We start from the raw sequence: 26333 nt of genomic DNA on the forward strand, positions 1-26333 counted from the left end.
GAATGTAAATTAGTACAACCTTTGTGGACAACAGCATGGAGATTTCTTAAAGAACTAAAAGTAGATCTACTATTTGATCCAGCAATCCTACTACTGGGCATCTGTCCAAAGGAAAAGAAGTCATTATATCAAAAAGACACCTGTGTAAGTGTATTTATTACAGCACAATTTACAATTGCAAAGATATGGAACCAATCTAAGTGCCCATAAACCAATGAGTGAAGAAAATGTAATGTGTATACCATAGAATAATACTCAGCCATAAAAAAGAAGGAAATGTCTTTTGTAGCAACTTGAATGGAGCTGGAGGCCATTATTCTAAGTGAAGTAACTCAGGAACAATAACAAAAAACATGTATGTTCTCACTTATAAGTGGAAGCTAAGCTATGGGTATTTAAAGGCACACAGAGTGATACGGACTATGGAGACTCAGAAGGGGGAGTGTGGGAGGGTGGTGAGGGATTTTAAAACAACTATGTATTGGGTGCAATGTACACTACTCAGCTGACAGGTGCACTAAAATCTCAGACTGCACCACTATACAGTTCATCCATATAACCTGAAACCACATGTACCCCAAAAGCTATTGAAATAAAAATAAATAAATATGTTTGGCAAGAATAAAAAAAATTATCGGCTTGGAGTGCCTGCTGTACATATAAGCGGTATGAATTCAAGCTCCTCGTCCACGTATGGCATGAGTTTATGGTTTGACTTTCTCATGGATGTCTTTTCCCCCATCTACAGCCCTGTGGATGGCAGGCTTTTTTTCTCATCTCCTGCACTGATCAGAAACGTTTTTCTAGTTCTTGTCACATGGTCGGCATGCCTCTGGGAGGTCCCAGTTTGTGCAGGGAGTTTAGTTGCTTCTCCTGCCTTGCATGAGCTGTTATGTCTTCTCTGCTTGCAGGGACGGTGAACCCAGCTGGAGCCACTGAGGCTCTATTCTGCTTCACTTTGGGCTCCTGCTTAGTGCTGTGCTCTGGACATCTTTCTCTTTTCTGGAATGTGAGGACTTGCTTTCTTTCTCTTGAACTTGATTATATATTTTAAAACGTTTCCCTTTTTTTGTATATGGTTTTGCAGGTGGAGAGGCCCTTCTGCATCACCTCAGCCCATATTGCTGCACCTTAATATAAGAAACAGAGACTAAGGGGTCCATTGGGATGTACACTGCAGAAATAGGAAGAGAAAGCCCAGAAGGAGCTAGGAGGAGCACACAGTAGAAGAACAAGGAGAGAGCTGGTCCCTGGGAGCCAAGAAAGAACAGCTTTTAGAAAGGTCCTTTTGCGGGATGTGTGGCCAGCTTGTCCCAGATGTGGCATATTGTTCACCTTGCAGACTCAAGAGGCTTCTTTGAAATGAAAACTCAGGAGCACAAAAACAGGGAGATAGGCTGAATTTATAAAGGGAACCCAAGGTACTGCACACTGTCTCTCTCAATCTCCCTCCCTCCACCTAGCGGTCTCTCTCTCGCTCTCTCTCTTTTTCTCACATAACTCTCCAAGGAGAACTGCTTAGGAGTAATTTGGAAACTTCTAGCTGCTCTTATGAACCTGGGAGGGACTCTTCCCTGCTTCTGTACCAACACCCACCCTGCAGGGAGCTTCCGAGGCTGCAGGAGGGTGGCGTGGTTTTGCATGCTGCGGGTCGGCTTGCCTGCTCTTGCCCTTCTCTCAGTGTCTGCATCTGGTTACTTCGAGGATGCCTGTGACATCTGTGGTAAGAGCAAAACCCACATTGCTCAGATCTTGTTCTTTCCTTTCCCCTCCACTCCTGCTGGACTACTCTTAGCCATTATCTCTTTGAATAGTGCCTTTCCAGCATCCTGAATCCCACAAACCCAAACACTTCAAAGTTCTTTTTTAGGGTCCAATTGGAAGGCATTTGGGCTTCCATTTGGAGGAATCTCAGTTCGGATTTTGTGGATTTTCATGGCTATAAGGACATCTTGCAGCTTGGAATGTATGTCAGCTGTGCAGGGCAAAAGAAGCTGTGTGCATATGTCTGTGTGAGCATGCAACAAGAAGGCTTGGCTTTTACACCACTTCCTAAGTTTTCAAACAGGGACCGTCTCATATCATCTCTCTACAGCCCTGGAACTGAGTAATGCTGATATCAATATTCCCATTGTAAGGATGCGGAAACTAAGCCTAGAGAGGAGAAATGACGTCCTCAGTAAGTTAGAAACAGAGCTGTGTTTATTGTCCAGGCATCTGACCTCTGAGCCTTGTGCTCTTTTCTCTGCTGCACATTGTCCACACATGTTTGTGCAGGCTTAACTGGAGACACCCACTTTCTGTCTACACCCAGGTTTCTGTCAACCTGATCACAAGCATCCCATGAAGCCTCCCTGCCCCTTGCCCCACCCCGTGATGGCATGCCGTAGGAGAGACTTCGTTCTCTCCTCCCTTTTCTCTCCTGGCCCCTGTGTCTTTTAGATATTGGCTACTGCTGCTGGCAGACCCCAGACAAAGGCAAATGAATTGTTGACCCAGCTGAGAGAATTTATGACGTTATATTTTAAAGCGAGTCTGGGTAGAAACAATGGCCAACATCATCTTTCTTGGCATTACTTTTTATTGAATATAGGCTTACAATCTTTAAATAATTTGAATATAATGCTTACAATATACAGTTTTTTAATCATACATATATTTCTTCAAAGCACAAAACTAGAAATTAAAATTGAAAGGCTATACGCGTATATATTGCCATAAATCTAGAACTATTTTATAAAAATAGAACTCAAATATTAACTTTATGTATTTTAGCAACTTAGCAGTATTGTAAGGTGGCCACATACATATGCATCACTGTTCCAAATGACTATCTCATTTTCCATCTCTTTGGGGACACCTGGAGCAGGCTCCTTTCCCAGGATCCCCGTAGAGATGCCCTTGGCCATGGCTCAGTGTTGCCGTTGCATAAAGACTCAGTGCACCCGTGTATTATTGGAGGGGGAAGACCAGCTTCCAGCCTCTTCCTCAGAGAGAGGAAGTGTTCCCTCCTGCCAGGCATTTACTGTTTGCGTTTCTTATAGCCCTCACAGTGCATGGTTTGATATCCGAATGTGCAGAGTGAGTTACCTTTCCGTGTGCTTGGAGCAGATATGAGTTTGGGTCTGTCATATCAGTGTAAATAGTTTAAAAGAAAACCACTCAAACAATGTCCACTGGGGTAATGTCATCCCAAAGGTAGGCCCCATGAAGCCTCCCTGCCCCTACTCGACCCCGTGATGGCATGCCATAGACTAGGAGAGACTTAATTCTTTCCTCCCTTTTCTCTCCTGGCCCCTGTGTCTTTTAAACATTGGCTACTGCTGCTGGCAGACTCCAGACAAAGACAAATGAATTGTTGACCCAGCAAGGTCCTCAACACACATGCCCTCCAATCCTCATAGTCTTGCAAGTGGGGACATTCTTGTTCTCATTTGACAGTGGAGGGAATTGAGTCTCTGGGCATGCGTGTCATTTGGCCAAGGTTGGTGGGGCTGCCTCGTCCCATAGCTGGAGCTCTCTGTCTGCCCAGACATCCATGGAGGGAAAGAAACCAGAGGAGAACTCGGATCTGCACTGTGGTCATTTGGAAAGAACAGACAAGTAGCTTTGGGCCAACTTACAGCAAGTGGGCTGCCTTTCCCCAGAAAACCCCAGGACCCTTGTGCTGCAACTTCCTAAGCAGAGCAGGAAGGTGGCTGTGGGAGGGAAGGAGCATAAATCTACAGGCCAATGACTTAAGTTTGTATGTTCAAAGGGCGGTGCCCAAATCTCTCACAACATGTAATAGAGATCCTCCATCTAAAACCAGGGGTTCAAGGGACTCACTTCTTGAGGCTGCTTGTGTTTTCAAAGAGCTGAGCAAAGGTCAAATGCCCACCCCACCTCTGCTGGCCTGTGACAGTCCAGGTCGAAGTATGGAGAGCCTTCACAGTGGCCCAAAGATGGGAAACCTATAGGATTCCTGGGCTAGAGCAGAGTGCTCAGCAGGAAGCAGCAGGATTGGAGGGACGTGCAGCAGTACACACAGGCTCTGTGCTGTAGATTTCTTTGGTTGCTTTCTCACTCCCTTCCCCTGCCCTTTAGACTTCCCATAAAAATGTGCTCCAAAGGGAAGTGCCTCTTGCATCTCTTCTATGATCACAGTCTCTCCAGACATCTCAACTCTGCCTGGGCTGACCTGTCTATCCTGCCCATGCTGGAGCTGGAGCTGGGGGTGGAGCTGGAGCTGGAGCTGGGGCTAGGTTTGACTCTGGATGAGGCTGTGCCCTCCTACCAGCCCTGCTCCCTGCCAGCTGTCCCCTCAGTCCCTGAGGCCAGAAGAGAGCCCTGCTCTAGGCTCTACCACATGGGTTTTTGTCAGAGTCCCTGGATAGCCTGCTCCAAACAAAGGAGCCCAGCTGCCTAAGGATCCTGCTTGAATCACTAATATTTTCTGAAATTAATGTCAGGGTGGTTTTCTTAAAAATCTCTGTCCTAAAACAGATAACAGAAAAACCCAAAGTAACCATCTCTCTTCTCCACCTACTGGAACATGTAGGAGGGGAGGAGAGGGGAAAAGATGCAGAAAAAACGCAAATGGCAGGACCCCAGGAAGGGGCCAGGTCCTTTGCAAACCCACTGGCACCAGGCGCCATCTGCTTGGGGCTGTGCAGTTTACTTTTCTTGGACTGGCCCTGATGCCGTCTGCTAAGCAGAGAGTGGCAGCAACTCCAGGGCAGTCACAGGTAAATTTTTTTTCCTTTCAGAATAGCTGGACACAATTTTCTGAGCTCAACAGAAGGCTGCCCCTGGGCACAAAAGCAGAAATGTGTTTGTGGGCCCAAGTCACTATATTTTAAATGGACTTGGGCTCTGTGGTGTGTTTAGGAGGAGCGGGTGCTCACAGGACTGTACGGCTCAGTGGAGGCACTGAGAATGCCACGATTGGAATGCTCTGAATCTCAAAACACAGCCTCCTCTCCCCACAAAAAGAAAAAAGGTAATGACCTGGAGTTAGCCTCTTCCTTCCTAACTCATTTAGGTACATTGCATGTAATAAGGTGACTCATCCTTTCATTGGGCAGAAGCATCACCTGGACACACTAGGTCCTGCTGGAGAAGGAGACATGAACACTAAGCTTCCGAGGACCACAGGAGTCCTCATTGTGGCTCGCCAGTGCATCCAGGCTGCCTCCGAGCCAGGCTGGTCCCGCTTCCCAGTGCACAGGCCCAAAGGCACCTTGAAAATGACGATTCCCATACATAAAGAGGGGACCCTTTTCTCCTAACACTCCAACTCTGTGTGATCTGTGGGTTGGACTCTGAGGACAGGGAGCTGTGGCAAGCTGGGGTAAGGGATGGGAGTGGGGATCGGCAGGGTCTGGCTGCTCTAGAGGCTGAGTTTGGGAGGTGAAACCTAGTGGCAGGAGTTAAGGTTGGTGTTCCTGGCTGGGCCTCATGGCTTTTTCCTTTGTTGCCAATGGCTTGCTCTCGGCAGGTGGCGGCAGACTGCAGAGGTCTCTCATGTCAATGAGACTTTCTTCCACAGCTTTTGCAAACTTGCTAGAAGAAGTCTCTTTGCAGCTGTGAAAGCTGGAGATGCAGAAAAGGATGGTCTCTGGCTGGGGGTTGTAGCAGGCACCATACCCATTTGGGACCACAGGACCATAGCAGCAGAACATCTCCATGGTTGTGGGCACCTGGAGGAGAGGACAGGTCAGAAGCTGCTTGTTCTGGAATGCAGCCTGCCAGCGTTGACTGGGCTTGGCTTCTCTGACTGTTTTCCACCTGGGGGTTTGACTGAATTAACCAAATCAAGTGATTGCTTCGGCATGGATGGACACAGCCAGAGTCATAAAAACAGACCCATCTAACTGCATGATATCAGAGGACGAGGGGCCCCAAGCCCACTCCCTGGTGTGCAATCTGCTCTACTTGTGGAGTTGGAAGTTCCCATCATGACCTGGTGCTGGGTCTTGGGCTGAGTCTCCCCTTCACCTGGGGGCCATTTGAGGCATGGAGGCAATCAGGTAATTTACTAAATGGTCCCCTGGTGGCACCCCACAGTTAGATGCTTTCCGGAGGGAGGAATTTATGAACTGGAGGAAATCTGGCCCATCCTCTCTGTCGATTTTCCCCAGATCCTTAATTACTGTCAGTATTGCTTGGCTGCTCTGATTTCTCCCTGCAGCCTGGCCATGCCCAATTACCCAGCATTGGGTGTTTCAAAGATTGCCATCAACTGGAGTTTTACTTATGCACCTAGTATGTTTTGAATTCAGAGTGCTGAGATTTTGTAATCCAGATCACAAACCAAGAAAGTATGTTTCTGAAAGCATTCAAGCCATAAATGCTACTTTCCAGTTGGAAAACAACAAAACCCCCACACCCCAGATTAATTTTATTAGCTGGTCCTATGGAAAAAAGTAGAAAGGATTCTCGGGCAGGTGCAGGGCCTGGTTTGTTTTAAACCTACAGGTTCCTGGTGTTGTGTACTTAGGCCTTCAGAAGTGACACTGGCTGTTTTAATGGGGCAGAACAAACCATTAGTCTTGCTAATAGAGTCACCGCATTGTCAGATAAATTTGCCGTGCAATAGCCGAAGGCCATAAAGCCATTCCAAAGCACTTTTTGCCCATGGATGATTTCCTGAGAAATTTATGGTGCTGTGTTCTGTCCTCGTTTATTCACGTCTGCACGCTCACTGCCATAATGACAACATCCAATTACTGAGTGGGCTTCTGTCCTCAAACACAGCTCATCAACCCCAGTACTGCCCACGTCCAGCTTTTCGCAGATGAGGTGGCATTTTAGTAAATTGATGGCTGTGGGGCATTTCCCCTCCTAAACCACGACCTCTATCTAATGGATTGCATTCTGTCTTTGTGGCAGTGGCCCTCACACAGGACACGCTGCCGACTGGTTAGATGTTGGGCTGGCCACGAATGTTCTGCTGTTGGTCGCGTGGCCCTTTACAATAATATCTGTGACCTATTTAGAGGGCCCTGTCCATGCCAGGCCCTGGAGTGGGCTTTCTCCCTACATCATTGAATCTGGCCGAGCCAAGACTTCACTCCAGACCTGCTGGGTGTCAGAGCCCATGGAAACCGCGGTAATAGATGGAAAGGTAGTAAGATGTAACGGTTAGGGCACCAGAATGGGTGTGTTCCTGTACTGTCTCCACCTCGGCTGAGTAGGGTCTGTTGATTACTCCCGTTTAGGAGATGGGAAACCTTCTTCTTTTTTTCTGTTTTTTGAGACAGGGTCTCACTCTGTCACCCGGGCTGGAATGCAGTGGTGCAATCAAGGCTTACTGTAACCTCCACCTCCCCAGCTCAAGCAATCCTCTTATTTCAGCCTCTTTAGTAGCTGGGACTTCAGGCACGCACCACCATGCCCAGCTAATTTTTTAAAATAGGGAGATGAGGTCTCTCCATTTTGCCCAGGCTGGTCTCAAACTCCTGGGCTCGAGCAATCCTCCTGCCTCAGCCTCCCAAGGTGTTGGGATTATAGTTGTAAGCCACCAAGCCTAGTCAGTAAACCATCTTCTAATGAACATTCAGATCATTTTGCTGACAGTCACGTAGTTCAGAAAAAGCAGAGGCAGGATTTGCCTGACTCCAGCTAGTGGGCTTGTTGTCACTGTTCTTTAGAAAGCTTACTGACTACACTACGCTTGGGCGATGGCTGCACGGGGCTGTACCTGGCTGGTGGAGAGGACAAACCGGTTGCTCATCAGGTAGGTTTCATCCATGAACATCTCGGGCATCTCCTTGCACACGGCTCGGGCCAGCTCCCGTAGCGCCAGCAGGTGGTTGTCAATGGCCATCCCTGTTATGGCCTGGGTAGTTGGGGGCAAAGAACAGGAGATGAGAAGTGGGCCCCCTGCAACTCCTTGTTCCCTCCTCTGTAGTCCACAGGACTACTGGTGACTCCAGCAGCCACGGCTCATTCTTATCCAGTGCCTGCTGCCAACAATGTGTATGAGTGGCTGCTCAGGACTGACCGCTGTACCATGCGGCCTCTGCTCCTGGGCCCTTGCACATTTCCACGTGCACTGAGTGAGTCCAGAGCAGGTTGGGTTCTAGCTTGAGATATCTGAACTAAAGGTTAGTGAGTCTGAGCATCCCCTACACACCTACGCCTGGCTGGTTCTCTAAGTGGAAAGAATGGGGCTGGCCTGGACATCTCAACTACCAACTACTTGGGCAGGGGAGAGAGTTTGGGAAGAAGGCTGTGTGCAGGGCTTGGGGACTGCTGGATCCTGTGCAAGCATTGTGAAGGGCATCCCAGGCTGTCCTGAACGGACTCTCACCACAATCAGCGCTGTCTCCTCCAGTAGGAGCCCAGGGAACAAGAGATGGAGGATAGAGGTTGTGAGATCTGTTCCTGAATCTTGGCTGCTATTTCATGGCTCAGGATCAATTCATTTAAACTGGATCCATAATCTAAGAAATCGTTTTGAGACAGGAACTAGACCCCTTAGCAGGCTCAGCTGACATTTTCAAGGGGAAAGAGGCAGTTGAATGATAAAAGTTCTTTTTCTTACTATCACAATATATTTAAACTTTCATCAAAGGATAGAAATATAGAGAAAGCTCCAGGATGTCAATGTAGGAGGGGTTCATGGAAGGTGGGGTGTCTGGAAGTGGGGCTGGGTACTCATTCTATGGCTCCCCCACTTGAGGCTGGGTATGTAGTATGCACACTGGTTTTTTTGGACTACATGTTTATTTGGAGCAATTCTAGGGGCTGATGGAGACTCAGGGGGCCACCCTCACCCATAACAATCACTTTTGGGTCAACATCAGGGTAACTCTTGGGGTTTCACAGTTCTGTAGGATGGCCACTTAGCTGTCAAAGCCCTGCACAGGAAGAAACTTCCCATTCACAATGAACTTGGTATAGGTTTACAAGGCACGTTTAGGGATTTGACAGCTGTTCTCTTTCGGTTGCGAATGAATGCATAAAGATGACAGGCTCTGTTCTCTATGAACGTACCCAATTAGAGGCTGAAAAGACAAACATTACACAACCACAGCTTACTTTAGATGTGCCCTGTTAGGACAGAAGGAAAGAACGGTGGGCCTATCTGTGAAGGAGACTACTCTTTTAATTTCTCTGGTTTCCTCTATTTAATTCTTGATTTGTGTTGGTTCATAGAAGCAGCTGCCCTGTGAACAGTCAACTCACCCCTCTTTTTACCACCTTGGAATAACTGTAGCAAGAGAGACTGAGTTCACAGGTTGTTTGGCTCAGAGCTATGAGTAATAATGAGTGAAATGACTTATAATTCAGTATTTCATTCATTCATTTAGGGAATCTTAATTGAGTGCCTACTATGTGCCTAGTGCCGCAGGTCCTGGAGCCACAACAGAGAACGAGACAGTTGTAGACTTAGTCCTTGTGGAACTTATGGCGTAGTAGGGGGCAGATTTCATCAACCATGCAAAAAAACATGATCATAAACTCAAGTGTGAGGAAGGAAAACTACAGAACAGTGGGAGAGTAAGTGATGGGGGCTCTGGACCACCTTGCCATTGGAACTTCCTTTCTCCATGACCACTGGCAAATATGCTTACCAGTTATTAGGTTTCCTTGCTTCTTTTCCCCTTTCCTTATCCTCCGTGTCCAACCACACACCAGATTCACCTCGTAAGCGTCTTTGTATCTCTCCTTTCCCCAAACCCATCTCTGATTTGGTTGTTTTCATCAACTTCAAATTTTTAACACAACCCTATGGCAATGCTTTGGAGGGTGTTTTCCTAGACATTTTAATAATTTAAAGTTGTTATTGTCATATATTTATATCGTTTAGAAATCCAAATAAGCCAAAAGCCAAGGTCATTTTGCCAGCACGGATTCCTACCCCAAGGAGGTAATTCCTTACAGTCTTTTAGCTATTTCTTTTGGGCATATACTTTCTTTCCTCCAAATATATGCTTAGGTTACCACTACTGAATTTCTCAGTTTTACCTATAATCTTCTTGTTATAAACAGTGAAATTTCAGCTATTTTTTTTTTTTTAATGGAGTCTCTCGCTCTGTGGTCTAGGCTGGAGTGCAGTGGTGCGATCTCAGCTCACTGCAACCTCTGCCTCCCAGGTTCATGCCATTCTCCTGCCTCAGCCTCTGGAGTAGCTGGGACTACAGGTGCCCACCACCACGCTTGGTTAATTTTTTTGTATTTTTAGTACAGACGGGGTTTCACTGTGTTAGCCAGGATGGTTTCGATCTCCTGACCTCGTGATCCACCTGCCTCGGCCTCCCAAAGTGCTGGGATTACAAGCATAAGCCACTGCACCTGGCCAATTTCAGTTCTTTTATGACCCTGCTCCCCTAGCACACTTCTACTCTCCCATCTTCCCAATAAGATTACATTTTAACTCTTTGTAGTTAGATCAAGATACAGCATAATCATGTATACAGAACAATATACATAAGTATAATTAAGCAAGTATTCACAGCTGGGTCATGTACTGTACTATGATTAGATTTCCTTTCTTACTGAATTTTTTGTTTCCTCTAGAATTGACAATGTATAAATTGTTTTTTTACTTCCTTTGCTTTCCATGTATCTATTTCTTTTATTTATTTATTTATTTATTTTTGAGATGGAGTTTTGTTCTTTCGCCCAGGCTGGAGTGAAGTAGCGTGATCTTGGCTCACTGCAACTTCCACCTCCTGGGTTCAAGTGATTCTCCTGCCTCAGCCTCCTGAGTAGCTGGGATTACAGGTATGTGCCACCACACCCAGCTATTTTTTGTATTTTTAGTAGAGATGGGGTTTCGCCATGTTGGCCAGGCTGGTCTTGAACTCCTGACCTCAGGTGATCCACCTGCCTCGGCCTCCCAAGGTGTTAGGATTACAGGTGTGAGCCACCACACCAGGCCCCATGTATCTGTTTCTAATTGATTCCTAAACATGCAGCAAGAATTTCATTCATCCTCTCACTTCTTGCTTCTTTATGGACTGATTGCTCTCTAGGTCTACTCAACAACTGTTGATTTGTGATCTCCTTTTACTATCATCCTGGGGACAACCCTCTATCTTTTTCTTGTGTTAAATCTTCTGATTTTTTTGAGCCTATGATTTCCTCTTTTATGTTTTATTTTCTCACTTTAGAAGTCTACATTCTCCAGTAGCTTTATGAGAAATGGTGCTTAATAAGTAAAATATTTGAGACTTTCTCTGTCTAAAAATGTCTTTGATCTATCTTCAAATTTAATGATAGTTTAGCTGGGTATGAAATGTGTGTTGAAGGTCACTTTCTCTCAGAATTTGAAGACACTGCTCTTTTATCTTCCACATTCCAACGATGCTGTTCAGAAATTAATTACATCTTTTTTATGGATCTTTGTATTTGATTTTTTTGTCCTCTGATAGATTTTAGAATCTTCTCTTCATCTTTAGTGTTGTGAAATTTCCTTTGCTATGAGTATTTTCCATCTATTAAGCAAGGTACTTGATGAACTCTCTAAATATGGACACTCATGTTCTTCAGTTCTGGGGAAATTTCTTAAATTATTTTGTTGAGGACCCCCTCCATCATTTTCTCTTTCTGAACAACAATTATTTGGAATATTGTTCTCCTGGACTAAGCCTCTTTTCTCTCTTGTATTTCACCTCTTTGTTGTGTTGATATTTTGGGGATATTGTCTCAGATTATCTTCTAATTCTTCCACTGAATTTTTTTCTACCATATTTTCCCCCAGAGTTATTTTTATTTCCTGAAAAATGCTTTTAGTTTCCTATCACATATAGATGAAGTAACTCCTTTTATTTTTCAAAGAATCTCAATGATCACTTTTAAACTGTTCAGTTGTTTCTTGTACTTTTTTCATTTCAAGTTTTTCTTTGTTTGTTTGTTTTTTGAGAAGGGGTCTTTCTCTGTCACCCAGACTGGAGTGCAGTGGTGCAATCTCAGCTCACTGCAACCTCCGACTCCTGGATTCAAGCATTTCTCCTGCCTCAGCCTCCTTAGTAGCTGGGATTACAGGCATGTGCCACCACACCTGGATAATTTTGTTGGTGGTGGTGGTGGTTTTTTTTTTTTTTTTTTTTTTTTTTTTGAGATGGAGTTTTGCTCTTGTTGCCCAGGCTGAAGTACAATGATGCAATAATCTTGGCTCAGTGCAACCTCCACCTCCCAGGTTCAAGCTATTCTCCTGCCTAAGCCTTCCTGAGTAGCTGGGATTACAGGCATGCGCAACCACGCCTGGCTAATTTTTCATATTTTTAGTAGACACAGGTTTCTCCATGTTGGTCAGGCTGGACTCGAACTCCCGACCTTAGGTGATCCGCCTGCCTCGGCCTCCCAAAGTGCTGGGATTACAGGTGTGAGCCACCGCGCCTGGCCTTTTTTGTATTTTTAGTAGAGACAGGGTTTTGCCATTTTGGCCTGGCTAGTCTCAAACTCCTGACCTCAGGTGATCTGCCTGCCTTGGCCTCCCAAATTGCTGGGATTACAGGCATGAACCACTGTGCCTGGTCCATTTCAAGTTTTTTTAAAAAGATATTTTTTAATTAGCAAAAATGTTTGTTGGTGTTGGTTTTACTCTTTTGTGTCTTCTCAATGTCTGAGGGTCCATGGCTATTTGTATTTAAGGATAAAGCACTGAAAATATGATTAGAAGATTTATGTGTGAAATGTATTTGTTAACCTGAGGGCTTCACTGGCCTTACAGTAGCTCTTCTTCAATATTAGAATGGTTCTTAACTAGCAGCTCTGCCTCTTGACAAACCACTACCTCGTCTGCTGACTAGGCTCTTTCACTGTGGGCCCCAACTATCAGTTTCTGTGAGTGTTCTCTCTTGGCCCGGTTAATTTTACCACAGAGGAATCTTCTAATCTCTTGCTTGGTGAGGGGTGGTTACAGAGCTAGTTCCCAGTGTGTATGGAGCTGAGTGGCTGGAGGGCTTAGTAGTAAGTAAGAAGACTTTAATTAACCAATTAATTTCCATACAGTATTCTCTCCCTCAGCCGTGCCTAGTGTTCTCAAGTCTAGAGTCCTTCTGCTTCAGCCTCTCCAGAGAATGAACTTCTAGCTCACCACTGGGGAGAGGGGCTAATAGCCTGGCTGCCTGGGGTGGTAGAGAGGAACTGAGGGTCTAACTGCTTTTTATATAGATCATCAACTGCTATGGTTTGGATGTTTGGGTCCTGTCCAAACTTCATGTGTTAAAGCTTAATGGTATGATAGGATTAGGAGGTGGGACCTTCAGGAGGTGATTAGGTCATGAATGGGTTTAAGGCCTTCATACAAGAGGCTGCACACAGTGTTCAGCCCTCGGCCTTTCCACCTTCCACTATGTGAGGACACAGTGCTTGACCCTTCAGGAGAATGCAGCAACATGGCGCCATCTTGGAAGCACAGGGCAGGCTTTGGCAGACACTAAACCTTCTGGCACCTTGATCTTGGACGTCCAACCTCCACAACAATAAAAAATAATTATCTGTTCTTCATAAATTACCCAGTCTCCCAAGCTTCTCTCACTGTTTGCTGAGTCAGTCGCCATGTGTTCTGCTTTCCAGCTCTAAAACGTTGCTGCCACTCCTTTCCAGTTCCCTTTGCCCTGGTGTATTTATGGCTTTCAAAAATCCCTTGCTGTTGTTTTTGGAGGGTTTCTGAGAGAGTGACAGTAACCCTGTGTGCAGTCCACCATGCAGGAGGAGTTTCTTCCACCAAGAGGAGGAGTTTACATCTTCCCCTTCACCCTGCCCCTGTCCTGCTCCAGTCCAAACACCAGCTCTCCCTCCATATTAGAAAGGTTCTTAACCAGCAACTCTGCGTCTCAGCAAACATTCCCACCCCCAATTGCAACCAGTCCTTCTTCTACGCAGTCACCGTAACACACTTTGTAACAGGGAAATCCAACATCTCCCCTGCTCCACGGTCCTTTGCAAGCTGTGCTCTGCTTTTCCTCGAATGGGTCTTATTCTCTTAAGGCTCTCAGCCTTTGCACATGGTACCCTTCTTGAGCCATCTTTCCCTCCTGTGTCTGCCTGACAAGCCTCTCTTCATCCTTTGTGGCTCACATGAAGCACCACTTCCCCTGGGAATTCTTCCTGGCTTTCCCAAGCAGAGAAAACAGTTGGCTTTTCCATGTCCCCTGCTACTTTCTGAGGGCTCTTTTCACATGGGATTGGTATTCACGTTGAAGGGCCTCTTCTCCCAACTACACGGTAACCTCCCTAAGGACAGGGCTTATGGACTTCATATTTTGTTTCCTAGCACCCAGCAGCTTGCCTGGCATAAAGCATGAAGACCAAAAAAAAAAAAAAAAAGTGCCCACTGAATACATGAACGGGTGCTACATTTTCCCCAAATAGAACAAACACTTAAGTATTTAGATGAATTAGGGATCTAGCAACTGTTTTCAACTATCTAGAGTGAAATTTGTTCAGCTCCTTCTCATAGATTATATGATCCTTCAAAGACTGTATTAGAATGACTTGCAATGAAGGTATTAATGAGTAGTCCAAGTCGCTGCTTATTCTCTATTTTGCTATTGCAAACAATAGCTTTGCAGTACCAGAAAATAAATTATTTCTCTAAACTAGGGAAACATTTCCCTTACAAGTTTGATTTCCCTATTAATTTTCAGCAAAGACTTTTTATTCACAGGTAGTATAAATGAATATACAGAGAATAAGAGGCAAAAGCAGCCCTAGGTGGGAACAGATACTGCCTTGCCTGCGATTGGGGAAGGTATGTGACCCCCACCGCTTGCCAGGCTTGAGCCTCTTCCCCTCACAGTTGACTCCTCTTGTATAAACTGCAAGATGCTATACATATTAGGTGCTATTATTATCATTATGGTTGTTTCAAAGGGTTTGAAAAGTGGTAACTCATTGTATTCTTGTAAAATCCATGTCAAAAGCAGGAATGCTACGTTACTTAGGTTCTAAAACGAAGAAACAAGAGACTGGGTGGTGAAGTGGCTTTGCCAAGTCCCTGAGTAACAGGTGGCTGGGCCCTCACACAGGGTCTCATGCCATGGTGCCCATTCTGGCAGGCCCCAGGCACAGCTCAAGTGCAGTGTTGTGAGGTGGTGCGACATCACTCACCATGACTGTGTACGCAGTCTGGGCACGGATGGCATCCTTCAGGAGCAGAAGCTTCTCAGAAGCCTGTCAACAGAACACAGAGGCAGCGCAGGGTTTGAAAGGCTGCTCGGAGCCAAAGCGTCTGGTGGTCAGAGGGCTGAACCCAGGGCAACCCACAGCAGCCTCACTGGTTTCCTGTGGCCATGGGATGGGGCAGGACTTACCAGCACAGCAGCCTTGTGGTCAGTCATGGCTCTCACAAAAGCCAGTGCCTCTGGAGTGGCTGATCTGATGTTGTCCACGCGTCCCTCCTGGAATCGGCGGATGGACGCACTCTCGTAGGTGGGCACCAGTCTTCGGTGGAGCCTGCGTGGGATGAAGGATGAATGGCACGTGGTAATTTATTCTTGGGAAATCATAAACTCGGAAAGAAAAACCGCCTCAGCAAGCTTTATTTTCACAGCCCTGACTTGACTTGTCAGAATATTTCATTTTAATATTAATAGAATTCTAGAGGGAATTCCCAAAGACGACGCTGGGGAGTCTCCCACATGGAGAGCCACGTTTGCTTGTATACAGCCGGGGATGCTGCACTGACATAAAATAAAGAAGTGATGGGTAGCGCTTCAAAAATAATTCCCCACCTGGTGGAAAACCTAGAGTTTACTGTGAGACCTGAGTGTTTGAGGAATAGCACAGAATGGAATAATTGTGTAATTAATCATTCCCACCCATGAGGGAATCCTGTTTTATTTAAACTGATTCAAGCATGACCTCTGGAGGGAGGCGGGGAGGGGCCTTAGTGCTGGTGAGCGTAAATGGCTGTCCAGGCCTTCCAGGGGCGGCTGGGCTTCTGACAGACCCATGGGCACCATGGCTGTGCCTCACCTCCCTGATGACTATGACCCAAGCAGCAGTGGCCACTTCCCCACCAGCCAGGGGACCCCTCTTTCCTTATGCGTGGGAACTGGGCCAGTGTCCCTGGGCTTGCACCCCTGGCGGGCACACTTCCTTTCTCACCACTCAGTAAGGTCCTTGGTGTTGGGAGTAGGGGAGGAAAAAAGACACAGAGCTTGGAGAGAAGCAGTGACAGCCCAGTGTCACCCAGCAAGTCATGGCCCCACATCTCAGCCCTCTCAGGACATGTCTCTCCCTCACTGGCTGGCCTCCTTGAGGTTTGGGAAGGCCGTGTCCAGTTCTGCAGGGTGTGTGATACTGTCTTGCTTGGTGAGCAAGGGAATGACCTTCCTGTACACTCTGACATATTTCCCCAAGACTCTGGCAAGGAGCTCCTGTCCTGGTCCCTGGAGGCAAAAGCCATCACTGGCCAGTCATTGACCAACCCCAATTCAGGCAGCTTCTGGGTTTCTGCTGAATCTAGGGACAAATAAAAACAATTGTGATTATTACAGCTTAGAGCCTGAAGAACGCTGCTCATGGGAAGCAGATCCTCTTTGGCCATTCGATGAACCCAGGAGCCTCTGGCTATGTCCATTCCCGGCCTTGAAACTTGGAAGTGCTCACAGTAGAGAGGTCCTGAGCAGCTGGTCTTGGTGGCATCCCCAGTCGAGGCTCCGGCAGGATGCTGACCTCATGGCCTATCTCGGCCCCATGCCCTCTGCGTATCAGAAGGCACTGACCACCATTCCAAATGCCAGGTAGGTCCTGCAGCATCTCAGTGCTGGTGAGGTTTCTGCCTCTTCAAGTCTCAGCGGCAAGCCCAGTCCTCATATGGGATGACATTGACCTTCCCCAAGGTGTCCAGACAGGACAGACACTCAAAGCAACTGCACTCACTTCCTTGAGAATTACAGCCCCGCAGGGGGACACTGGGCTGCTGTGTCCACACGAGTGCTGCCTGCTTGTTAGTGAGAATGCCTTGCCCTAGCTTTACTGCAGGGTCACTTTATGCCTTTCATGGAAGTTGAAAACTGAAAGCAGGTTTGAGGGCAGAGCTTTACCGTTCATAGCAGGCATTGATGAGCCGCTGCTGCTGGAGCCCTGGAACTGTCAGGAGCTGGCCCCATCTCCAGGAAGATCTATTTCGAATTTTGGTTTCTTCGCCTCCTGTAAGGCTAATTCACCTCTCTCCCTGCCTTCACTCCTGATTTCCCTACTGTTCACCCCTTCACTGACACACAGCTACCTGGGTCACCAGGTCTAAATCCCAGACCTGGCCGAACCATTCCTGGCAAAACCTTCCATCTGTGATTCAGTCTCTGGCACCTACTCTGTGCCAGGTATGGTGTGGGTGCTAGGGACTCAGAGGCATGCGAGATGCCCAGAGTGTCAGGGTTGCGGGGACAGTCTAGAAAACAAAGCCAGCAAATCTGCAAACAAGATAATTCACATGAGTAACAACTGCCTGAAAGAAAAAGAAAATTCAATGTGGTATGATAGAGAATGGGTGGCAAGGGGGCCAGAGGGGGCTGCATTAGATAAGGGGGTGGGGAAAGGCTTCAAGGGATGGAACCTGGGCTGGAAAGGGCTGGTGCGTGTAGAGGGTGGTGACCCCAAGCCCACACGCACACCTTCTGTGGGTGGCAGAGGTACAGCCAGGGCAAAGGTCAGGAGGCAGGAGAGAGCTGGGGGTGTGGGAAGGCCTCAGGTGAGACCAGTCCACAGGGGGCACTTCTAAGCCAGGCTTTTGTTCTAATCCTGATGTAAAGGCACTGGGAAGTTTCATGTGGAAAGTAATCGAGTCTGATTTGCATATTTCAAAGTTCACTCTTCATGAAGACAGTATTATCAGGGATAATGGTGGAAGCAGTGACCTTAGGGAAGTGCTGCTGTTGGCTAAGCATGAGCCGATGGCGGCCTGGGAGGGGCCGATAGCAGTGGAGGTGGAGGGTAGGTGAGAGACATTTGGAGGAGAATGGATATGGCAGTGCGTGGGGATACGAGAAAGGACGGAATCAAGGATGAGTCCAAAATCTTTGTCTTGATCAGCTGGGGGGCTGCTGGTTCCATTTCCTTAGCAAGATTGGGAAGACTGGGGAGGAACAGGTTGCAGCAATAGAGCTTGGGTGAGGTGGGGGAAGTTGGGATGGAGGGTAGCCCCTTGACTCCAACCATGGTCCGTATCCCTTCCTGGCTCTTCTCAACTCTACAGTCCAGCCCTCTGGAGCTCTGTGTCCCTGTGCCATCACCCAGGCAGTTCCCTGATGGCACATCCTTCTCGTTCTGAGGTTGGATTTGTAACCCAGTTCAGTCTGCTCCTCCTTCAGGCAGCCTCGGTCACTCTCCAGTCTTCCAGACTCACAGAGCGCTGTTCCTCCCTCCAGGATGCTTCTAGACCCTAGATCCTACAGCACCGTGTTCGTCAGCCCTCCCGGGTACAGACTCACTCCTCCTTCACTCACCTGTAGAAGGCCAGCTGGAGAGCCACCTGGATGAAGGCATCAGGGCTGCATTTCTGCTTCTTAATGAATGTTTTCCCGTAGTTGTCAAACTTATAGACAATGAAGTCAAGGTTCTTTACTATTCTGAGAAAGGAAAAGAAAAGACGTTTTCATTGCATGCGAAACAGTATGCATGCACCATGGGGCTTCCCTGGGCTTCTTGAGCCTGGTCTGTGTCCTAGCATTCTGGAAGGTGAGGACTTAGTCCCTGCCCTCCAAGAATGCACTGAAGTGTCAGAGACATGCCTTGACCTATGAAAGTGTCAGAACACACACCATGCCAGGACTACCATGACCCAAGGTGAGCTCAGCTGAGCAGGGTGTCGACTCGACTCTGGAGAGTGGGTTCGGAGGTGGCCTGGCTGTGTTAGTGAGGCCGGGACTCACTGTGTCACAGGTGACATGCCCGGGATTTTGTAATTCACTGTCAGAGTAACAGGAACATTTTCCAAGTCTGCACTGAGACTCTTGAGCACTGGCTGGCACCCATATTGAATCATCTCCTCCTCCATTAGGAGTCTGGGGTCCGGACTAACTGCCCACTGGAGCAGTGTCTGGCAAGGTCTATGTGCCTCCACACCAGAGAGTGCATAGCCTGAGTGGGCACCCGAGCCCACATGCACAGCTTCCGTCGGGACTCCATGCTCCCTGCCTGCCTCTCCTTGAAGTATTCCTCCTGCTCACAGCAGATCAGCTCTCAGTGGGGCCGGGTGCTGGGAACACAGGGGAACTTGGAGGAGACCCAGTTCCCACGAGTACTTGCCCCTTAGACCCACCTGTTGACAGACTCTTGGGACAGACTGAGCTCACTATCACCACGGCCACCTGGAAATCTCTCCCCCAAGCTGTGCCCACTCGGGCCTCACTCCCTTGTATGGGCCCCCCTTGTATGGGTCCCTCAGGACAGCCAGGGAAAAGCCTCCTGCTTCCCCATCCATGGGCCTCTCCTGGCTCTCCTCAGCCTCTGGAGGGTGGAGCTGGGGGCTTTGGGGAACATGGGGTCTGCTCAGGTCCCTGGAAGTGAGTGGACTCCTTCACCCGCTGAGGACTCAGCAGCCCACCAGCTCACTGCCCTGGCTGCTGACTTAGCTCTGGAAAAACCCTGCAAAGCTGAAATGTGAGCACCACTTTATAGAACACCTGAGGCCCCTCCATGCCCACCGAAGCCAGGCGTCCTCTCGGGCAGCTCCCGGTGGAGAGGTCCTTCCCACTCTTCAGCTTCCCAGCCTGGTCACACTCTGTCCTGCTCACATGTGCCCTTCCCACGGCCTCCTTCGGGGCGTCCCCATACCCCCTGCACAGATCTCTCCAGCGGCTCCTTACCATTGGCAGGGCAGGCTCTAGGCCCATAACAGAAGGACAGTGACACTCATCACAGTGCGGCCCAACTGCCTTTTTGTGGCCCAGCTCTGGCCATTCTCTCACTTGCTGGTCTCCAAACCAGCCTTCATCATTATGAACCTGTACAAGCTTGAAGAAGCTGCCTTTCTGCCTCTTCCCCGTCTGCTTGCACCATGAACTCCTATCCATCCTTCAAGGCCCATCTCTGCAAGGCCCTCCCTCACAGTCCTGACAGAGTTCAGCTTCTATATTTTTGTGGGTTCAGGTCAGCATGGTTGTTTCTTCTTTTGGCATTAATCTTACTGTATCACACGATTTGGCCTGGGAGTCTACTTATTCCACTCAAATATGGAGTGCAGGTCCCATGGTACTTAACTTTCTGTGTTCTCAGAGACTTACCACAGGCCTGGTGCACACTAGAGCTCTGCATATGTTTGATGAATGAATGAGCAAACCAGTGAATGAATGCATTGATGTTTGCTTACTGAATGGGAGAATCAACAGCTACAGTGCAGACATGGTTGCCAGGATGCGGCTGCCACCACTGCTCCCTGCTGCCCCAGACCCTCCTCCCTGGGTCCCGTTAGGGCCTGAATGGCCCCCTCCCCTTGGGGAAAAAGACCCCCTTGTCAAGTTGCAGTGTAAATTCAAGCAAATTGAAATAGCTTGAATTCAAATGACCTATTCAAACCAGTTGTTTTTTACTCCCCCCGAAAGCAGGGGATGATCTCCCGGCCTTGACTCTGCTCAGTCAGGTGAAACTAAAAAAAAAAAAAAAAAAAAAAATAGCCCTGCGTTTGCATTTTATGGAAATGATGGATACTTCAGCAAGGTTATTTCCCCAGAGTTTTATCTCTCCTTTAGTTTGACTACATTTCCATGAGGGATGGGGAAGAGGTGGAGCCCAAGGGGAGGCAGAGGAGCCGGGGTCTTTGGAAACTTCCAGGGAGCCCTGGGAGCTAGTGGGCAGGGGCAGGGCGGTCCCTAGGTGACCCCTTGAAGGAGACTTCGGTTGTCCTTACCGTTGAAGGTTTTCTGCCGAGGAGGCTAAGTGGCCTTGAATTTCCGGGGAGCATTTCCACCGCAGCCTCCGGGGGGCGGGGAGCTCGCTGACAGAGTCTGCTCGGATCAACTTCCTGCTGCTCTGTGTCCTGCGGGCACAGAGGCAACCTCCTGAGGCTCTGCAGCCAGAGAGCTGTGGGAAGCATCGCTTCTTTGCTCTCTGCAATCATCTTAGATGTCGGTGTTTGTGGCCACGGAGTTTCAGGGGGTACGAGCTGCCCCTGAACCACTGTGCAGATGAATAAACTGAGGCCTCCACCAAAATCATTAAGTGGCAGGGCCGGGGTTCCATCCAGTTTCACCTGACTCCAAAACCCATTATTTCTTTTCATTGTTTTCCTATTAGACCATGTTACACCCTTACAGAAAACTTGGAGAGAAATTTAAGAGCAAGCTGTGTTGTTCTCATCTACAAGGTTTGTGCCTACTAGGCTTGGTTTAGATTTCAATGACCCTAGAGTTTCGTGGAAGAAATTGAAGACTTGGATGCAGGGAGAAGATTCTAGGAGAGAATGGGTAAAATTGGGAATGGAGGAAGGAACACCGTGTGTTTAAGGCATAGAGGAGCCCTGCTGGGAAGCTAAGGAGGGACCCAGCCTTGGGATTTGGAAACAGTGAGGCTCAGAGAACTCCCCGTGTGCTGGGGCAGCCGTGGGCCTGGCCCTCACTCAGGATAAGCAATAGGTGTCGATGTAGGCTTCCCCTCTCTCAAGGCAGAGGTTCCTGAGAATTCCTTGCCACACTTCTCCCTGACTGCCGTAAATCTGCTGCCTCCTATCCATGGCCCATGAAGCACATGATGTCTCATTCAAAGCTGGGTTTCAAATTCATCGTGTGTGTGTGTGTGTGTGTGTGTGTATGGAGTACACAATTTTTTTCAAATTCATCTTTTGCTAAGACACTTTCCAGACTGACACAGCCCCCAGCGACCACCCATATTTTTTTCGGCCCAGCATGGCATCCCTGGGCTCCAGACTCACATGTGCTTGAGCAGATGCTCGGTGCACTGCACCAGGACGATGCCATCGAATGGGGAGTGTTCGCATACCACACCACAGGTGCCGTCTCGGCCCACCACAAACTGCAACAAGAAACAGGTAGTGGGCGACCATGGGAGAGAGTCAGCATTGCAAAGCAGCCCCTTGGCCCCAGGTCAGGCCCCTGGCTTCTCAGGGCTCCTCTCCTCCAGGGACACCAGAGTACATTATTTCCTGAAGAGAACACTGCACATGATTGCAGTGGCCTGAGAATATGAGAATCCAAGACTGCTCTGCACTCGCGACCTCTTTCCCATAAAGGCTCTGGGCAGTGAAGGTGGAGCCCCAAGTTCCCTGACTGAGCAGTCCAGGGATTCCTGAGGAGCTCATCCCGCATCTGCGCAGCTGCCCTTGGGGGGATGGGCAAGGCCCTTCAGCCCTGTTTCCCGTCATAGCTCGCATCGCAGGCACCATCCTGCAGTGCTTTATGTGACTATTTGTCTGATGGACACTGTTTGTTTTGACCACCATTGATGGTCAATAATTGTGTGGAATGAGTGACAATGAAAAATAACAGTCTGTTTTGGATGGTAAGCAGATTCCTAGGGAGAAATAAAATATCCCTTGACAGTAGTGAAAGAAGGATGAAGAAGTAAAGAAGGTGCGAAGAAAGGATGAAGAAGTGAAGGAAAGATGAAGTGAAGGAAAGAGATACGGAAGATGCTCCACGAGTTGCCGCCTGGGCTTCGAGTCAGAGACCCACATGAAGTTTTGCAGCCATGAGAGCCTAAACGAGACATGTCAACTCTCTGGACTTCAGTTTACTGTCCTTGAAAGCAGACCCGGTAAGGCCCAGCTCATGGATTGAGAAGCGGATTGGAGAGGAGTTGTATGAAGGATCCATAGGAGCTGTAGAGATTACTTACGACTTTTTTTGTGTGACTTTACAAAGACTCTATTTAGCTGACTTGAGAAAGGAACATACCTAGTGCACAAAAATAGTGCGAGAAAATAATGAGGACAAATTTTGTTTTTTTTTTAAGCATCGTTATCTGTGAGAGCTTTATTTTGAAGTATTGGTAGGTGAAATTATTTGCTTTAACGTGATTCAGCAGTAAATAAATAATAAATAATCTGGAGGAAACAAATGAACCAAGGTTGGCAATATGTACATGCTGCTTTTGAATATGCTTGAAAATGTCCATGATAAAAGTTAAAATATCCAGAGCTTTTGCTGTCTTTATCAAAATACTCTTTCCTCTGGAAGTCCTGTGGCTTCCTTTCCATAGGCAGAAGCAGCAAGATGAAGGATTAAATGCAGAGAATATGACTTCTTGTCATTATTATTATTTTTATAATGAGGAAGTTAATTGTCTCTCTCTTCCAACAGCACACACTCATTGTGACTTGTTTACCTATGTAGATAATTTATTTTCATAATTTTATAATTAAATTTTACAATAGAAAACTTAGGAAATATTTTAAACATCTAACAGAAAATTTAGGATTTTTAAGTTTTAGAAATTTATTTTCAAGTTTTATGTTCTGTCACGTTTCTTTCTTTCTTTCCTTTTTTTTTTTTCATTTTATTTAAAGTGTAATGCAAATAAAGCAGGCTGCCTAGTAGCCCACCACACCCAAGAGATACTCATTCTTTATCTCTAAATGAACAAAACAAGCAACCTTTGGAGTTTTACTAAAGTCTCTACCAGGGCACCATACCATTCCACATGTCCCGAGCTGCCTCTCTCCTGGTCTCCTCTCAATCTCTCGCCTTGTGTGTCAGATCCCTGGATCTTTACTCCCATTCTACAAAGAAACTCACTTCCACAGCTTCTCCCCAAACTCACCCCTTGCAGACCCTCCCCTCCCACCCCCAGTGTCCCCTGCCTTGCTGTCCTGAGACCAGCTCTCCATCATCTTGAATTCGGGTCCATGCAGCCCTGCTGGCTTCTCCGGCTCGCCTGATAATCTGTCCTGCTGACAAAAAGAACCTGGAGGTCAGCATAGACTAACCCATGAGAGACGGTGGGGAGGGCTGTGCCCACCCCCACATTAGTACTTATCTGTGCCTGTCACTAAAAGGAAGGAAGGAAAGAAGGAAGGAAAGCAGTGTCTTTTAAAAACTGCTACCAAGGCTGAGTTCCAGATTCTGTGTATGTATTATATCGGTTCACCCCGACAGCTGCTCCGTGAAAGATGATAAGCCATTAGCACCACTGTGGAGGCTAAAACAGCTGGCCCAGCAGCCGGAGAGCATATCAGAAATAACGGAACCAGTATGCAAACCAATAAAAAGGAAAACCTGCAGAATGTAGGGACAGAGAGAAAGGAAAACGAGATGTTGTCTAGATATGCTTATCAATGTGAGCTTTGCTAACCCAAAGTAGAGAGATGTTTTGTTTTTGCGTGCTGTTTTATACTATATGGCATATAATATAAAAGTGTAGTGACTTTAAAATAAACAAGACTAGGTTCAGGATTGGCATGTTGGGGGAATAAAAGGAAGATGGCAGAACGGGAATGAATGATTTGACCTTGACTTCGTCCTGTCTGCACGGGTATTTTTCTCTAGGCCAAAATAAATTTCTTGCTTCTAGGCTGACATCATATAAATGAACATATATGAGTTATTTTATCTCACTTATGATCTTTCTTCCATGGAGATGCTGGGCTGTTCTACTTCTCAGGGACTAAGGGAGGTATGTTGAAATCGCCAGGCCATGGGGGTGGACATCCAAAAAGCTGACAGCTCTGGGCATCAGACATTATTCTTTCAGAATGCATTAAGGATTTGTTCAGTGGGGCTGTTGTACTCTCCTACTCCTGGCACACCCCCACCTGACAGGTGTGATGGGTGATGGGAAATGGGCCTCAGGTGTGGCCCAGACCTTCCTGGCACAGGCGGCAGGAAGGTTACGGAGTTTGAGTTGAGTTCAGCCACTGGTTCCTGAGAAAAGTTCTGGCTGGTCCAGAGATTGACATCAACAGCGCATCTCAGACCCCTCCGGCAATCCTGACCCTTCAGACCCAGCCTCTCGGGCAACAGAAGCCAGTGAGTGTGCCTGCCAGATGCAAGCACGTGCGGGCCTAGGCACCGAGCTGTGCCCGCTTGCCTGCTCACTCTCTTGCTGGGGGCATGGCTGTGCTCTTGCAGGGCCACCTGGACGGCTTACCTGCAAGGACTTGTCGTACCAGCGATTGGCCCCGTTCTTGCTGTACCCTCCGCCGTGAAGGAGCTGGAGTGCCCTGTGGGTGTCGCTGAGCTCCACGCCTCCTGGCGCATCCAGACACACAAGGCAGATGCAGCGCTCAATCATGTCCAGCGAGTCCCGGTTGGTGGAGTCTGCAGGGGAGGCAGGCACAGCCCTAGCACCTGTCCCACTCCAGGCCAGGCTTCCCCGCTCAGAGCCCCAGACAGGACAGGGCAGCCCCATCTTCTGGGATCACACCAAGACCCAGGTCTTGAGTGGCCCTGACCCCCACCCTGCCCCACTGTGGGTGGGCAGTGACGTGAGCCAGAGTGTCCTGAGCCTCTGTCCTATCCCAGGATCTCAACTTATTTGCATGGTCCCTGCAGGAGCCCTGCCCTCCAGCTGTGACTAGCTGTCCCCCAGATGTGTGGGCTATTGGTCCTGCATGCCAAGATGAAGTGGGATGCTTAGACCCTCAAGTCAGCCCACATCAGTGGAGGGTCCCCTAATCCCCCACCCAACAGCACCCTCCACTCGGGCTCCTGTGAGCCACATCTGTGTGTAGGCATGCTTGTTTGTGCTGAACTATGACTTTCAGACATCTAAACTGCAATTTCAAAACAGTTGTTGCAATTTTAAAATTAGGCAATTTCACATTAAAACCTGAAGGAAGTGTATTGCTCACCTCCCTGCCCTCAAGCTGTTGGTTCGGAGGCAGAGCTGTAGACAGAAGGGCCAGGCTGCTCCGAACCTGCATGTGGATGAGCTCATAGGAACAGTTTTGGACTAATGGATCCAAAGGAGCTCCAAGCCTGGCCCACAGCTGGCTTTTGTGTTAGCCTCTACCAATTCCCAGGCTCCTCTAGACATTCTCCTACAGGAAGCAGGTTTCAAAAGGGAATCCCCCTCCCCGGTGGCACTGGAAGAGTACAGACAAGGACGGTTCTTCAGGAGCGGGAGTCAGGCACAGAGGATGTGACTTCACCAAGGACACATGCGTTCCTCCCAGAGAGCACCAGAAGCTGCCCTCCCTGGCAGCTTCCTCCATGGGGCAGAGGGAGGTTCACTAAGCCCACCTGGCAGGACCTGTTGGGGCCAGGCCTGCTCCCGCTGCCTGTTCCTGTTTCTTCCAAACAGGAGTCCATTGTGCTGACGATGTTCTCTCCTCTGCTCCGTACTGGGTGTGGGAGTGCACAGCCTGCCTCTTGGTTTCAAGTTCACCAAAAGTTAAAAAATCCACCCAAAGTTTAACATATTGGTTTAAAATTCCAAGGAGTCACTTCAAAACCCAATGGTGAGGACTGCATATCACCAGGAGAGCTTGACCT

The 26333-nt window shown here is 48.0% G+C and overlaps 1 protein-coding gene across 2 annotated transcripts in view; it reads right to left on the bottom strand.

Moving 5' to 3' along the window:
• Positions 1 to 2563: 2563 nt before the first annotated feature.
• CHAT (choline O-acetyltransferase) overlaps positions 2564 to 26333 on the bottom strand; it is a 54745-nt gene continuing 30975 nt past the window's right edge. For both annotated transcript variants that reach the window (XM_015147028.3, XM_077946372.1), the window contains exons 8-15: positions 24988 to 25157; positions 21815 to 21915; positions 20795 to 20923; positions 18393 to 18515; positions 15255 to 15396; positions 15052 to 15114; positions 7685 to 7822; positions 2564 to 5681 (exon numbers count right to left, since the gene is read on the bottom strand). In XM_015147028.3, coding sequence (XP_015002514.1) covers positions 5412 to 5681; positions 7685 to 7822; positions 15052 to 15114; positions 15255 to 15396; positions 18393 to 18515; positions 20795 to 20923; positions 21815 to 21915; positions 24988 to 25157 — 1136 coding nt within the window. In that variant the 3' untranslated portion in view covers positions 2564 to 5411. The remainder of the gene's footprint in view (positions 5682 to 7684; positions 7823 to 15051; positions 15115 to 15254; positions 15397 to 18392; positions 18516 to 20794; positions 20924 to 21814; positions 21916 to 24987; positions 25158 to 26333) is intronic.

This window comes from Macaca mulatta, chromosome 9, assembly GCF_049350105.2.
Source record: "Macaca mulatta isolate MMU2019108-1 chromosome 9, T2T-MMU8v2.0, whole genome shotgun sequence".
NCBI classification, from domain to species: Eukaryota; Metazoa; Chordata; class Mammalia; order Primates; family Cercopithecidae; genus Macaca; species Macaca mulatta.